Source organism: Lissotriton vulgaris, chromosome 7 (assembly GCF_964263255.1).
Source record: "Lissotriton vulgaris chromosome 7, aLisVul1.2, whole genome shotgun sequence".
In the NCBI taxonomy this organism is placed as follows: domain Eukaryota; kingdom Metazoa; phylum Chordata; class Amphibia; order Caudata; family Salamandridae; genus Lissotriton; species Lissotriton vulgaris.
In genome coordinates this window covers 1,020,793,843-1,020,809,822 of record NC_141695.1, presented here as the reverse complement: position 1 = coordinate 1,020,809,822, position 15,980 = coordinate 1,020,793,843, and the positions used below count along the sequence as shown (strand labels likewise).

Genomic DNA, 15,980 nt, shown 5'->3' with positions numbered 1-15,980 from the left:
TGGTCCCCAGCGGTGGTGCAGCACAATCTGGAGAAGGCCCAGAAGATCTACGCAGCACACTATGACAAGCGACGCAACACAAAGGAAACCGTGCTGGAAGAAGGGGAATGGGTCAGGGTTAAACTCCCTACCCTACAAAAGAAAGGCGAAAGCAAGTTCAGCCGGCCCCTACAAGTTCAGGAAGTACGAGGCAGGGCGGCTCTTCTTAGTGACGGCAAGATCTGGTCGCAAGACCGCATGGCCAGAGTCAATAAAATAATAGTATGGCCCAAGTCGGAAGAGGATGAGAGACGGATGGACTCCCAGGAAGCAAGACCCCAAGTGGGGCACAGCGCAGAAGACCGGGGGGAAAGTGTAGGTGAGGACACTGAAGTGGAAGGCCCGGGAGCAGCGCCTACTGACGGAGATGGCGCACCGGTGAACGCAGAGCAGAGAGCAGATGTGAGAGAAGATGGGAGGTCCCAAGGAGAGACAGAAGGGAGAGAGAACATGCCGGTAAGACACACCCGCAGCGGAAGGGCAGTCACTGTGCCCTCTCGCTATAGAGACTTTGTGATGGATGGACACTAGCTTTTGGTGCCACCTCCCGAGGTGCCCCACATAGACTCATACTCCTGTGAGGGACTCTCAACCTGCTAGGGGGAATGTTTTGTTGTTTATATTAAAGGGGGGAGATATGTGGTATGCGCTCTAGTCTATGAGCGTGTACGCGATGACGCGTCACGCCATAGACTAGAGCAGTAGGCGCACGCATGCGCAGGAGGAACGAGGAGAAAGGCGCGAAGCGCGGAAAGCGGAGTTGGCGACCGGAGCGGTAGATGTTAGACGCTCGGCGCCCTAAGCTCTGTGGCACTTTGTGATATTCAATAAACGCAAGTTACTCAACTTCCATTGGCTCAGCATACATTGTGTGGAGGAAGAAGGGACGTTACAGAAAGTATTGGAGCTCGTTACAAGAGCCCCGTTACACAACACAATTTTGTAGGTAGGTAAATTAGGTGAATTGCCCAGAATCACAGGCTTTTCCAAAGTCTGCAACTTAGGCCGTTACGCCACATTATCTCCCGTTCTTACATTTTCCTTTAAATAATATGCTTCGTAACTGTGTGAGCACGCACCTGGCTCGATTAAGTCATCTTTGAACAGGTTATTATCTCACTGAATCCAACATACTCCCATTCAAAGATGGCCGCCGTAAAACCTTCTGCCGTATTCAGCACGCTCATGCCTTCGTATGTTTACCAATGCGGCAAACTGAGGGTTGTTCTGACTGCCTCCAGGTTTCCGGGCGGTGGCAGCTACTCGGTCACGTGAGCGTCTCGTCACGCAGGGCGGAGCTCCGCGGGCCCAGCCGCCGCCGCGGTCTCTGCGCTTCCGTCTGAAGCTGGGAAGGAGGAAGCACAGCCTGGACAAGATGGAGTCTGAGTCTGTGATCGAGGACAAGACTATCGAGCTGATGGTGAGTCAGTGGCTTAGACAACTGCCACCACTCAGGTCCTATGATCGCAGTCGGGTGCGTCTGTCTGGAGCTGGACATTAGTGACGCACGCTTTTGCCTAGTTGGAGGCGGCCGGCCTTCTGTATTACAGCTACTGAATCCTTCTCCAAGTCGGGGATCTTAGCCCCACTCCCATTACAGTGTGGATTGTCCTCATTACTCATCCAGTGGGGTGTTCTTGTTCAGTCGGGGCCTTCCCTTCTTCTCCTGAGGAGTTATTTTTCTTCTTTTAGATGTTGGGTTTTCATTCGTCCTCCCCTTCCTATTGGAAGAGGGGCGCAGTAGAGGCATATTTCCTAACTTGATCAGTGGCAGCTACCTCCTGCCTCTCCGGTAGGAGACGGTCTTTCCATTTCCCGTTGAGGGATCGATTCCCTTCCTTATTTAGTGTTGGGGTGCCCCCTTCTTCTTTTTGGTGTAACCCTTCTTTTGCCCACCGGGAAAGCCCTATTCCACCACAAATTGGTGGGTGTCTACCCATTTTTTAAAAAAATGTAGTTTCCTTCTAAAGCCTGTCGCTGGTCACACAAAGGTGCTTGTCTCTTTTCTTTAGAGGTGGTGTTTGGGGTCCGGTTTTGTCCCTTACTCTTTTTTACCTTTTATGTATTCACAGTGACATTATATTGTACTACCATGCCCATCCTTTACTCGGCAAACAAACGTGAGAGAGAGTGCATGGTGTTTGAAGGGACGGCACCCCAAGTATATCCCTTGAAACCTGCATGGGAAATCTGCATGGGAAATCTGACTGGTGGGCAACGTCTTTGGGAATCTGGGTACTTTTCTAAGGGTAGGAGGCTGCTCCACTCTTCTAGGGCAGGCAGAGAAGCACAGTTTGATACATGTCCAGCGGTTCTAGAGGGTGAGAAAAGTAATCGTTTTCCTGGTGACGGCCTAATTTAACTTCTGTTTCAGAACAGGTGTTCAAACCCATAATCAAATATGTTTGGATTATGTTTTTTGTTTTAGAACTTAAAGGGCTCTGAAAAGCAAACACACATTTAATAGACGGGTAATTATCACTATTTGTGTTGACTTCTCTTAATCATTCTTCCTATTTATCGATGCACTTTTTACTTATTGTATCATGCGACTAAGTTCATAAGAACAAATTGCAATGACATTTACAACTAAATATGATTATCGCTTTACCCATCACCAGTATTATTGTAAACTGCTTTGATATGTATGGTCTGATGTGCCTTTGTGCGCTGTCAAATGTTACACCGAGAATTGGATGGCAAATTACATGTCTGTTGATTGTTACAATTTTATGTTTTTAAAAGCCACCTGCCATGCTGCGTTTTGGCATTTGTTTGAAAGGCTAGTTACCGGGGCGCTTGGAAACTTGTTCCATTGGTACACCTTCATATGTGTTTGCGTGGAAATTTTACCACCAACAGTTAGGTAGATCTCGATGCTTTAATCACACACCAATTTGATAATGAAAAAAAGAGAGTACGCCGAATTTAGTTTTAAACATAAAATCTTGTAAATAGATGCCCATTTTGACTCCCGTTTATTCCGAAGATTACACATCACATCAGTGCATGGATTTTTGTGCATCAATTCGGTAGTTTCGCGCAAGCCTTTTGTATCAGCATATTGTTATGCAATCCTTCAACATTATGGTTAGGGGTTCTTATTGAAGCTAAAGTTTATTTCTTCTGGATGGGCATCACTGATATGTTTCATTTTAGATGCGAGCAGTCCTCTTCTTTTTCGTTTGATAACCATTACCATTGTTATGTCCAAATTGTAAGGATGAATGTTAAAATGATTGTACCTCTGACCATGCCTGATCAACAGCATGTTAGATAAAGTAAAGTTGCGTTGCGTCCTTGGGATGGCAGCCCTGAAGTGCATGTTTCAATATTTTGAAAAATCAAGTATGAATTTGGGGGTTGTCCATATTTCTTTAAAGACCGTATGGAAATAAATTATTTTCCCTTTTTTGAGTGCACATTTCTATTTACTTGTGTTGTGCGAAAACTCCTGTACCACAAACATGATTTGGCTGAAATTGTTTCATTTATAGAAATGCGCCGTTGATCAGATTTCCTGCTGTTTACTCCCTACCCATGTCATTGTCTTTTGTTACGGATTGGCTGTTTACGGAATATTGCATCTTTTTATACTCACAAGGCAGAATAAAATCACTTTTGGGTTCCCTTTTGTTGGGTCCCTAAACCCAAAAAGTTGATCAACCCAGAATCTATATAGACCAATGGATTCTAACAGAAACTCAGTAACTGTTTTGGTTTTATATGTGAAATCTCAGGATTACCTCTATTTTCTAGTTCAGAACAGTAGGTTTTATGAAATCACCAGTTTTCTAGTAGTAATTATGCTGTCTGTCCATAACCCTTTTGTCTGGTTATTTACCCTCCTTTTGCTGTCTACTTGAGACTATCCTTATTCTTAAGTTTGCAGTCTCTCATTCTCTGAGCTTTCGCTCCTTTTGTCACTCAAGCCACTTCTTCCTTTAGCATGACTTTTTTATGCTGGTTACCATCTCCACAAATGCTTGCGTATCTGTGTCAAATGTTTTTTCAAATAGGCATTGTGGCAATTTTGTTCTCTGAACAGAACATAACCAATGTCAGCAAAGTATTCCATTTCTTTCCCGTTCCTGATTGTCTGAGGATGCCTCGCTGAATAGAAAACTGAAGCTAAACATGCAAACTTGTTTTTTTTCATTCTAGGTGGTTTTATAAATTTTATTTCCTGGTTCGTTAACCAAGGTGCCTTTATAGAAAATGGAGCTGTTTTAGTTAATTCATTTTGCTTTTTCCTTCACAGTGCTTTACAAAAGAAGGCCTCATTTCACTTTAGGTTTTTCTGCAGAAGAACCTGCTGATTCGCTATCCACTGCGTAAGACAGTGCTTAAGAAATTGTATTTAACTAGGAAGAGCGACTGTAGGAGTACACTAGCCACAGTAAAACCAAGAGCACTGAGCCGTATACAGGATCTAGCTGTTGATCTATTATTTATTTATTTATTAGTTGAATTTGTAAGGCGCAACATCTACCCAAAAAGAGTTTCCCGGCGCCGGAGTGGACTGGCTGGAATTTTTTTAGCAGCTTGGGGAGAAATATTGGTTAAACAACCAGGTCTTAAGGGAGTTTTGGAAGCGGGTATAGACTGTTTCTTTCCGGATATCTGGGGGGAGTGAATTCCAGAGAGAGGGGCCAAGGTAGGCAAAAGATCGGCCTCCCATCCTAGATTATTTAAATCTGGGTAAAATTAAATTCTCATGGGTTGATGAGGGGAGGGACAGGGGTTAACCAAAGATTGCAAGTACTGTGGTGCCATGCCAGTTTTGATTTTGAAATCACTTTTAATAAAACCTGGAAATTATTTTGAAGACTATCCCATCTTTATAAGACATTAGAATTAAAAACAAGCATTTACAATGCAATGGTTTCGCCTTTGGAAAAGTTAGAGCTATTGGCATTGCTCATGACATTTCTTTTTTTTTTTTTTTTAATAAATAAATGGCATTGTTATTTACATTGCCAACAGCTCTGAGAGAGAAACATTGAACATAGGGGGGTGGAAATTTTGTGGGGATCACACTGGGGACAGAAGAAAAGAGCTGATAAACCTATGCACTCTCACGGAGTACAATCCGAGACAAAAAAAGTCATCGAATAAGAAGCAAATAAATGAGATTGACAATAAACACAACCACTGGTAAGCAATGGACAGGTTGTAGGCACACAGTAGGCCTTTTGCAATCAGACAAGTTAAACTACGTGGGCTGGACCACAAAAAGTAATGTGTTCTCGCTGCGTCAAAATGTCAGGAAGTTAAGAAACAAGCATGGCCAGTACAAATAAGTATGATCTTAATAGGCTGCACTATCAAAGACACACTCATCACTCTGAACTCACACTAGCACTGTTCATCCCCTGCACTTGTAATTGTGGTTTGGCTGTATGTAGTAGTGTATGGATGGATGGATGGATGGAGTTTATGGGATGGATGGATAGTATGGATGTCTGGATGTAGTGTTACATGTTTGGAATGTAATGTATGCTTTGGGATGTATTGTGGGATGGATGGACGGATGGATGTATGGTGTGGTGTTATGAAGGAATGTAGTGTGGTGATGGATATATGGATGAATTAGGGGATGGCTGGCAGAATGGAGTGGATGTTTTGTATGGATGGAATGGAGGGAGGCTATGGATGGATGGAGTGGTGGATGTAAATAGGGATTTAGTGGGATGGATTGTGATGGATGGAGTGTGATGGTTGGATGGAGTGTGATGGTTGGATGTATGGATGGAGTGGTGGGATGGATGGATGGAGTGGGATGGATGTATGTCTGTTGTGGGGGTATGAATGAATGTAGTGGACTTTGAAGCTGCGGATCCAGGTTCGAGTCTGGTTAGAGGCTCAACATCAGTGTGATTCTGGGCAAACCACTTAATCTACCCGTGCCTAAAAAACACATGAATGTGTCTTTCCATAATGCAACTGGCGCTCATGTAAAGCGCTCCGACATCTTGGGGTCGAGTTCAAGCAGTATAAAAACTGCAACAACAAAAAAAGATAATAAGTGGCTGAGGTGGGATTCGAACCCATGCAGCTAGAGTAAAAAGGTCACTGGCGTGCAAAAATACAAGGGCTGAATATACGGTGCTCAACTACTAGGAGTGGCCCGGCTATGCCTCAAGAGGGTGTGGCTTAACGGCCAGATCGGCCGACTTTGAAGCTGCGGATCCAGGTTCGAGTCTGGCTAGAGGCTCAACATCAGTGTGATTCTGGGCAAACCACTTATTCTACCCGTGCCTAAAAAACCCATGAATGTGTCCCTCCATAATGCAACTGGCGCTCATGTAAAGCGCTCCGATATCTTGGGGTCGAGTTCAAGCAGTATAAAAACTGCAACAACAAAAAAAGATAATAATAAGTGGCTGAGGTGGGATTCGAACCCATGCAGCTAGAGTAAAAAGGTCACTGGTGTGCAAAAATACAAGGGCTGAATATACGGTGCTCAACTACTAGGAGTGGCCCGGCTATGCCTCGAGGGTGTGGCTTAACGGCCAGATCGGCCAACTTTGAAGCTGCGGATCAGGTTCGAGTCTGGCTAGAGGCTCAACATCAGTGTGATTCTGGGCACAGATCACACTTCTTAGAAAATATTTAAAGTTTACACTTCGTTGGACAACCCCTTCTAGAGACACCCTACTTTTTCAAGCTCTTAAAGCCATGCCTTACCCCTCAAAGTGTTCCCATTCCCAGCCTGAGGATGCAGTCATTTTTTAGGGGCGGACAGGGTAACACTTGAGAGCTGTTCCCAAAAACAGATGGGCAGGCCAGCAAGTAGGTAAACATCGCAGGAAGACTTTTGCCACCCTCTGGACAGCCCCCTGATGCAATCGTCTTATATTTATAAGAAGATGGGCTTCGATGTATTTTCCCCGGGAAGTCTGTTCTCAAACACTACTGGGAAAAGCCAGGGGCTCTCATAGGCGGGCACAAGAAAGGAAATGTACTGGGTTTTTAACTATTCAAATAATCCAGCTCGGCTGCAGAGGCCCCCACGCACTCGTGGGCTGTTGTTCCATAGCACCAGCTGCACTATTTTGTGCCCCTCTACAAGGTCCAGGGTTTTAGACGTTAAGCCAAGTAGAGCATGCACCACTCCCACTCAAGCCAATTCCAGCCGGGAAGATCACTGACAAATGTAAACAAAACCGTTCAAGGCATGTGAGGACAGTGATAGAAAACTGCATCGGTGCCCCGGCATTTCTTTCCAACTGCAATAACAAGCAGCGAGCATGTCCGCTAACCATTCATAGAATTAAAAACCAAGCACGGCAACGCCAGGCTACAAAAATATGTTTACGTGCCAAACATGCCAAGAGTAGTTAACACTTAAGTTTACAGCTGCTAACTGATTGATCCAACTTAAAAGCTCAAGCTAAGCATAGGTCTTTCAGGTGCTATCCCCACAAACACTGCAGTCAACCTGCCAGTATTAATCCAAAAAAGTAACTCATTGCAGCGTTTTGAAGGGGCGCAAAAGTCCAGTCGTCCCACACCCTCCCCCCCCCCCCAAATACAACAGGTTAGAGAAATCGGAACGCGAGAAAACCTGTAATTTCCAAACGTTGCCTAAGCAATTAAACAAAGTGCCTTTTCACGGAACACTTCCTGTGTCGTTTATTATCAAAACTTCAAAACATGCTACAAAAAAAAAATACATTGCATAAAAATACGTGCAAAGGTCAACCAAAGTCGCGCCACTTTCAATGTGCCCCCAGACACGTTTTGCAAGTACTCGAGAGCAGGTTACAGCGTGGCCATTTCTAAGTAAGTTATACATTAAGCCATATAAACGGGGTGGTTGGTGCCACTCACCTGGTTTTGCACTCTCAGAGCCATTTTGAGATTCGGGCAGCAGTGCTAGGCGCACGGGCAGTGAGCGGCACAGCGGCAGTACTTCCTGCCCCCTCTCCCGTAGCTCCAGCCCTCAATGGCACCTGGGATCCGCACCGGTGCCCCGCCTAGCGCCTGATAAACTTCCGAAAGGGCGGGTCTCTTCTTTCTTCACACAGCCATGCCAAGTGGGCTAACAGGCGCAAGCGCTCGGATGTCACAGGCAGAAGAAGCGATACTAAAGAGAGCTGCAGCTCACAGCGCGAGCCCCGGAGCTGCCCGCGCAGCCAATAACATTTGACGTGACACACCTTGCCCCAGGGGCGTAGCTAGAGCTTGTGGCGCCCGGGGCTATCCCTCAGATTGCCGCCCCTTGAATCCGCAGTCCTGTGATTGTGTGAGGTTAAGTCTTGACTCAAATTTTGAATCTCACCTCATTGTCAATTTTCGGGCACAGATATTTCTCACATGTATCATTGGAATGCTAGTTTTACATTGATTAACTAGTGCAAGTAAGTGTTAACTATCTGAAATCGCAGTTGTGGAGGGATACGGAATACATTTCTACAAAAACCTATGCACACAGGCGTGCTGTAAAATTGTAATTGCATTTATATGGCGCTTACTACCCCTGACGAGGCGTCGAAGCGCTTTTTTGGCGAGTAGCACGCTACTCCGGGACCCATAGAGGATTAGTGTTGAATTAGTATAGTGTATACCTTCTGAGGACAGACCAGAGCTCTGTGGAGCGATAGCCCCAATCGACACAAAGCGGAAGGGATCCCTCATGGGTACTTACAATTAACTTGATCTGACCTTGTGTAAAATAACCTAGTGCTCATGTAAAGCTCTCTGATGCCTTTGGATCAAGTTCACACTACATAAAACTGCAAAAAACGCCAATGAAAGACTTTTACCTTCAAGGGTTCCATAGCTGCCAAGGTTTCAGATTGCTATGTGTGACAATTTCATAATTTCAGTGTAATTATGAGTGACATTTTAACAACTATGAGTGACACTTTCTCGCAAGCAAAATCAAGCAATTAAGACAATAGAAACATAAATATCAGAAATAACAGACATGTCAAGCGTCTCCCACCCACACACCCATGTAGCCTGTGGTTTACTTTAAAGGTATTGGAAAGTTTTACTGACCTCAACAATATAAGCAACGGCCTTTACCTTTAACTGACTGTAGGATGTGAGAAGCTGCAAAGAACAATCAATATTTTCGCATCAGACACAAAAGCTAATATGAGACCCTCTCTCAGTTGAGCCAGTAGCGCAGCACGTCAGAAAGGTTGGCCCTGGGAAATAACTGCCTTGCCTACGCATTAACAATACATATAGGAATTCAGAATTAAAGCAGATGGGATATTGTAGCTGTTCTATCATATGCCCGTAGCTACTGACAATCCAGGGGGATTTCCGTTACACTATCAAAGCCGACACCCGGTTCCCACTCATACATCAAAAACGTGCTGAAAGGAAGTATTTCTTCGAACCCTGGCTGCCCCTGTAGTAGCTGTGCACTTTTCCGACCGGGACCATTAGCAGTGTGATTAAATCAATAACTGAGCATTGCCCACGGGGTCTGTGGTACGGCCGCCCGTTATTATTAACGAGTTTCACTGCCTTCCCTGCTCACGCACCCAGCACCTACCAGCAGTAAAAAAAAAACGGGTCTTGGCTCGTCCAGAGAGCTAACTTTCTTTTCAAGCAACTCCATCTGAAGAGCACAGAGCAGAGCGTGACCACGGGAAAGGAGGCGGCCTGGGAACAGCAGCACACAGCACAGGGGGGATGCTGCAGAGGAAAGGAGAACGGCACAAGCACCCCCTGCAGCTCTTGCTTTCTACCATCCACCACCAAATTGCCATCACCGGTTCCAAGGAACGATCGATCATGCGGCACACAATGTTTCCAGTATAGTCGGTAAAATAGTTCCCATCCATTCTGCTGACTTCATGAGCTCACATATTCGGAATTAGTCTTTGACATGTTTTTGAATAGGAGCTGTCTTCCTCTTGCCTTGCACACCACATAGATTATAAAGGCCGCCTCCACGGGCCACAAGTGCCTCGCGGCACAAGGAGACACTCTTGAAAATAAATTCAGGTGGCATTACTCATGTTGCTACCGTTTTCGGCCGCCGCCCACAAGTTAGTGCCGCCTGGGGCGGACCGCCCCCCTCGCCCCCCCCTAGCTACGAGACTGCCTTGCCCACAAGGTAATTTGAGCTTGGTCGAGTCAATGAGGTTGGAGCCGGATTTTTTCCATTAAAAAAAAACACCTAGTTTTCATTCAGATCAGAAACCCGTATTGCCTTTTCCCTGTATTTAACAGCTACTACATTCAATAACTGAAGAGTTTCGGTTGAATACATGACAACGAAATTAGTAATGATCCCAGCTTCCAGTCGGACAGTTAGGAGCTGTGACCCACAGTTCTTTTAAAATGGCGGCAGGCGCGTTATTTTAATTTTTTAGAAAGTAACCAGGGCACAAGTCCTAAGAAGTCAGGTCCCGGGCCGCGCTGTGATTGGCTGACGTCACGGGGGTGTCCCGGGCCGGCAGCCAATCACAGCGCGGCCCGGGAACGACGTCACGGGGGTGTCCCGGGCCGGCAGCCAATCGCAGCGTGGCCCGGGACAAAGGGGCGGGGCTTAAAAAAAGCACCAGAAAAGCCCCCGAATCGCGTTTTCAAGAGAGCGCGATTGACAGCCTCTGTCTCCCAATGGCTAGCCTCCATTTATGGAGCTAGCCAATTGGAAACAGAGGCTGTCCTAACCTCACTACTAAAAACAAAAGATTTCGACTGGGAGGGGCTTCGCCCCTCGCCAAAAGTCGAAACCTAAAAAAACACCTTAAGTCTCATCAGGAACCACCATTTCTGTCAGCAACGTCCAAAATTACACCAGCATAATACCCACTCTACTACAGAAAACATTAAAGCAATTCTGCTTGTGGGGATTGAATATTTTTTCCCTTCTCCCTCTCCAGTTACGTGACAGGGCGGATCGTTGGAATCAATCAATCACTGCTAGTTAATAAATTGTAACATTTGTTGTGGGGAATGATTAGGTTTCATTCACGCGGTTACATTTGGCATTAGGGTTGACAACTTTCAAAATTGAAAAACTGGTTAATTTGGGCATAGAGATATGTAAATGTATTTATATAGCGCAAATCGCCCACATCGCAGGCATCTATGCGCTTGCTTAGGGAACCCGTCCTGGTATTCCCCTGTGAGCTACCCCGGCAGGGTATCCACAAGGGTAAAGCCAGGCATCCCGCCGCGAGGGGCCGTTGTGGAGATTAAGCAAGCTATTGCCCAGAGTCGCAGAGTGTGAACCCGTGAGTCGAGTAGGCACCAGAGCGAGAATTATTGAGTCTGTGGAATTATTGAGGCCAACCCCCGTCGGGGCGGGGAATTGAACCCTGGTCCAGGGCCGATCTCAGCTTCCGGGTCTGCCGCCTCTAACCCCTGAGCCACACTTCTCCACGATAGATATGAATATTCAAGGCACAGGTGACCATCTAAAGGTTTAATCATTAAATACCTTATTTAGGAAACGGTTTTAGCAATGATTTAGGAGGTGTCGCATAACTCAATAAGACTGAGCTTTTTGTTTCAACATTTGCTTAATTATTTATTATCTTTCAAAAGTTTATGACTGCAACTCTTTGATTTGGACTAAACCAGGACCGGTGAATTCACATCGCCTATGGCTCGGGCCAATTAGGACATTCTCACTGGTGAAGAAAATCTTGCTATTTTACCTAAGGTTTTTAAATACATGTTTAAGTTTTTGGCATAACCTCTGATTTCAAACTATGTAAAAGAAGTTGCATAACTTCCACACTGATTAAGCCAATTTTCCCTTCATTCTAAAATGAAAATGGAGATTTGAAACATGTTAAGAAATCTGAGATGAATTAATTTGCCGACCATAATAATTCCGCCACAGAAATGCTTCAAAGCTGCAGACGTACTGCATATTATGATGTGAATTGAGAGTGCCAATGATTTAATGGCGGAAGACTGGGTGGACAAAACATCTTAATGAATACTAAATGGATTCTGATCCCTAGTTTTAAGGTCAGCTTTGACTGAAAATTAACACATTATCCCACATTTATTAAGAGAAATGGGGATGATTAAGACCAGTCGGTAAGATTTGCCTCAGTAAAGGTCAAGTGGAACCTTAACACTATTGGTGGGTAACGTTCTTAAGGGAGAAGAGATGACTTGAACACCAAAGGTCACGTTTAATTAAGACACGTCATGGGAAGGGACTTGTAAAACATGAAAGACGTTTATCCACAATAGCAGTAATAGCAGAGACTTTTTGATTCTGCTTGTTAGTATACATCATTGGTAGAAAAATATGGAGAGTTGTCAAGCTGATTCTGTAAGCTAAGTAGATTATATTTTGGGCCTTTTAGGTCTTGGGTACAAGCCCTGTCATCAATCCTTTTTGTTGCCAGTTATTGGAAGTATTCATAATGGATTTTGGCTCCACCCTCCGAGTATTTGTCTCTCTTGAAATTGACTGTTTTGTGTATCATTCGACTTTATATGGTGTGCTTGCTTTACTATGTATGATCTATTTTAAATTTCAAAAGTACACTGAATTTCCCCCACATCAGATTCTGATTAATTCATTCAGTACGTACTTATCATTTTCACTTTGTTTTTTAGTGCTGCTCGCTTTTTAATGTTTTAATCGGCATTCAAAATTCATGCCAGGCCTATTGGCTTTTCCAGTGCCTGTTGCTCTTACTTCCAAGATGGATTTTAAAAGGTATACGGTTTTCCTTCTTATCTTTTCACACCTGCAAGTGATTATTGCCACTTACATTTTTGTCAAGTTAGCGGAGGCACAAACTGTTTCATTTTGTTTTTTTTCTTACACTCAGGGATACATTGTTATTTTTGGAAGACTCGTGCTCCGGTGTTTTATTTGCATTACATTTGTTTTGAATTGCATCTTACTTCCAGGCCCTGACACTGTGTCCTTCTTTGAGAAACTGTAACAAGCCATGTAGTGTTGAATGTAAATTTCAGGAGGTAGTTGTAATGTGCTGGAAACTATTGACGTCTCAACTTCGAGGATCCATGATCCTGTGTTTACAAAAGTGGATTCACTAGCAAGACAATGTAAAATTTTGAGCATTTGAATCTTAACAGTGCTGAAAGAATACGTATCCTATTTATTCTTTAAGATTTGCGGGTGCTTTTCCTCCGTGTCTGCTTGCACTTTTGTTGTAGGGGATATTTAGTAAGGTTTTTTTAGTTTGTGAATAGTCTGGAAAGTGACATCTATCCAAGAAGAAAGCAAAGCTATGTACTTTAAGCTGCATGAAGTGTTTGTGACATGGTTAAGATTTATTATGAAGGCATTGAGTTGGTTGTTTAAAAATCCGAGGTGCCTGAGAATGGCCAGTGATGGCAGTAACGGAAAAAACAATGTGCATATATTTTGGAGGCCTGTTAAGCGGTAAGGAATCGGATGTGGGCAAAATTGCGATTTGGAAAAATAATGGGCAATGCCTCGTGGTAGGACAGAGTAACCTTCTGGAGCCATGGGATAACCCAATAAGGCTAACTAATTTGTATCTGGAAAGGTTTGAATTAAAATAATTGCATAACTAAAACCTCTTAGGGTGGTGTGACCTGGCTGAAGTAAGTAGAACTAGTATTTAATCACCAGGCCGAGGGAGACCTATTTAATTGTAGACCATTTTTCTCCCTACCATTTCCTTTTCTCTATTATGTGGCTGAACACACTTTGCTTGTTTGCTTACTACATTTGGGCAGTATTACATTCATAAAAACATCAGTAATATTAGTAAAAATCAGTATTGAAAGCTGATTGTATTTTTAAGAGTGTTTTAGCTGGGAACTGAGATTTTACTGAAACAAGGGGGTTCCTTCGACCTACTCTGTAATGCTAATAAAGCTACTAAATGCAATTTTATATATGGATTAAAATGTATTGGTTAAATATATTCTACGATGCATTATGTGTATACTGCAGGTCATCAAGGAGCTGAGTGATCAGATAAAAATAGTAGGCCGAAGGCAGATTTAATTTATAAAGTCGGGAAACTCAGAGGTAACTTGCAGTACTCTTTAAACCTATAAAAGCTGTTACTTTCTTCTGCTTTATACTTTGTCCTTGCAAAAAGGTTAAATCCTTGATCACTTTCTGTCATATTTTCGAAATATAAGATCTGTAGTGCAAAACTAAGCACAGCAATTTACAGTTGTCCAGAATGGGCATTAACCTGCAGAGAGATTTCTGCTGTAGTGTAATGAACTTGAGATCAAATCGATAAAAAGGAACAGGAATTAAACAAGCATTGGAAATGCAATAGGTCTCGCATTAGAAAAGTTGGAGTTATTGGTATTGTAAATGACATATGTTATTTATTTGTTGGTTTTTAAAATTGCTAAATTGATGGCTTTGTCATTTACAATGCCAATAGTTATAACTTTTGCGAATGTGACACCTATAGCATTTGGAATGCAACATATTTTGTATTTACGTGACTTAGATGGCAGCTCTTGTCGTTAGGCCACATCTCTAGAGAGCAGGAGAGTGCAGCAGGGGAGAGAAGCACAGCAATGCAATAGGTCTTGCATTAGGAAAGTTTGAGCTATTGGTATTGTAAAGGACACATTTTTTATTTATGTGCTTGTTTTGAAAATAGCGAATTAATAGCTTTGTTATTTACAATGCCAATAGTTTTATCTTTTGCAAATGTGACACCTATTGTAACACAATATGTGTTGTGAGGGTGAGTGAGGGTGAAGGTGAGGGGTTGAGGGTGAGGTGTTGAGGGTGAGTGAGGGTGAGGTGTTGAGGGTGAGTGAGGGTGAGGTGTTGAGGGTGAGTGAGGGTGAGGTGTTGAGGGTGAGTGAGGCTGGGTGAGGGGTTAAGGGGGATTGGTCGAGGGTGAGGGGTTGAGGGTGAGGGAGGGTGAGGGGTTGAGGGTGAGGGAGGGTGAGGGGTTGAGGGTGAGGTGTTGAGGGTGAGGGTGGGTGAGGGGTTGAGAGTGAGTGAGGGTGAGTGAGGGTGAGGTGAGGAGTTGAGGGTGGGTGAGAGTGAGGGTGAGTGAGGGGTTGAGGGTGAGGGGTTGAGGGTGAGTGAGGGTGAGGGGTTGAGGGTGAGGTGTTGAGGGTGAGAGAGGGTGAGGGTGAGTGAGGGTGAGGGGTTGAGAGTGAGTGAGGGTGAGTGAGTGAGGGTGAGGTGTTGAGGGTGAGTGAGGGTGAGGGTGAGTGAGGGTGAGGGTGAGTGAGGGTGAGGGGTTGAGGGTGAGTGAGGGTGAGTGAGGGTGAGTGAGGGTGAGTGAGGGTGAGGGTGAGGGGTTGAGGGTGAGTGAGGGTGAGGGTGAGTTAGGGTGAGGGGTTGAGGGTGAGTTAGGGTGAGGGGTTGAGGGTGAGTGAGGGTGAGTTAGTGTGAGGGTGAGTGAGGGGTTGAGGGTGAGGTGTTGAGGGTGAGTGAGGGTGAGTGAGGGTGAGTGAGGGTGAGTGAGGGTGAGTGAGGGTGAGTGATGGTGTGGGTGAGGGGTTGAGGGTGACTGAGGGTGAGGGATTGAGGGTGACTGAGGGTGAGGGATTGAGGGTGACTGAGGGTGAGGGATTGAGGGTGACTGAGGGTGAGGGATTGAGGGTGAGAGATTGAGGGTGAGGGGTTGAGGGTGAGTGAGGGTGAGGGGTTGAGGGTGAGGGGTTGAGGGTGAGTGAGGGTGAGGGTGAGTGAGGATGAGGGGTTGAGGGTGGGTGAGGGTGAGTGAGGTTGAGGGTGAGTGAGGTTGAGGGTGAGTGAGGGTGAGTGAGGGTGAGGGTGAGTGAGGGTGAGTGAGGGCGAGTGAGGGCGTGTGAGGGCGAGTGAGGGTGAGTGAGGGTGAGTGATGGTGTGGGTGAGGGGTTGAGGGTGAGTGAGGGGTTGAGGGTGAGTGAGGGGTTGAGGGTGAGTGAGGGTGAGGGTGAGGTATTGAGGGTGAGGGGTTGAGGTTGGGTGAGGGTGAGGGTGAGTGAGGGTGAGGTATTGAGGGTGAGGGGTTGAGGTTGAGTGA

General features: G+C 45.0%; 1 protein-coding gene across 2 annotated transcripts in view; it reads left to right on the top strand.

Annotated features, from left to right (window-relative positions):
- Positions 1-1,324: 1,324 nt before the first annotated feature.
- FBXW11 (F-box and WD repeat domain containing 11) overlaps positions 1,325-15,980 on the top strand; it is a 609,511-nt gene continuing 594,855 nt past the window's right edge. Inside the window, exon 1 of one of the 2 annotated variants that reach the window (XM_086931441.1) lies at positions 1,325-1,459. In XM_086931441.1, the coding sequence (XP_086787567.1) occupies positions 1,415-1,459 (45 nt within the window). In that variant the 5' untranslated portion in view covers positions 1,325-1,414. The remainder of the gene's footprint in view (positions 1,460-15,980) is intronic. The other variant, XM_086931440.1, reaches the window with a different exon arrangement.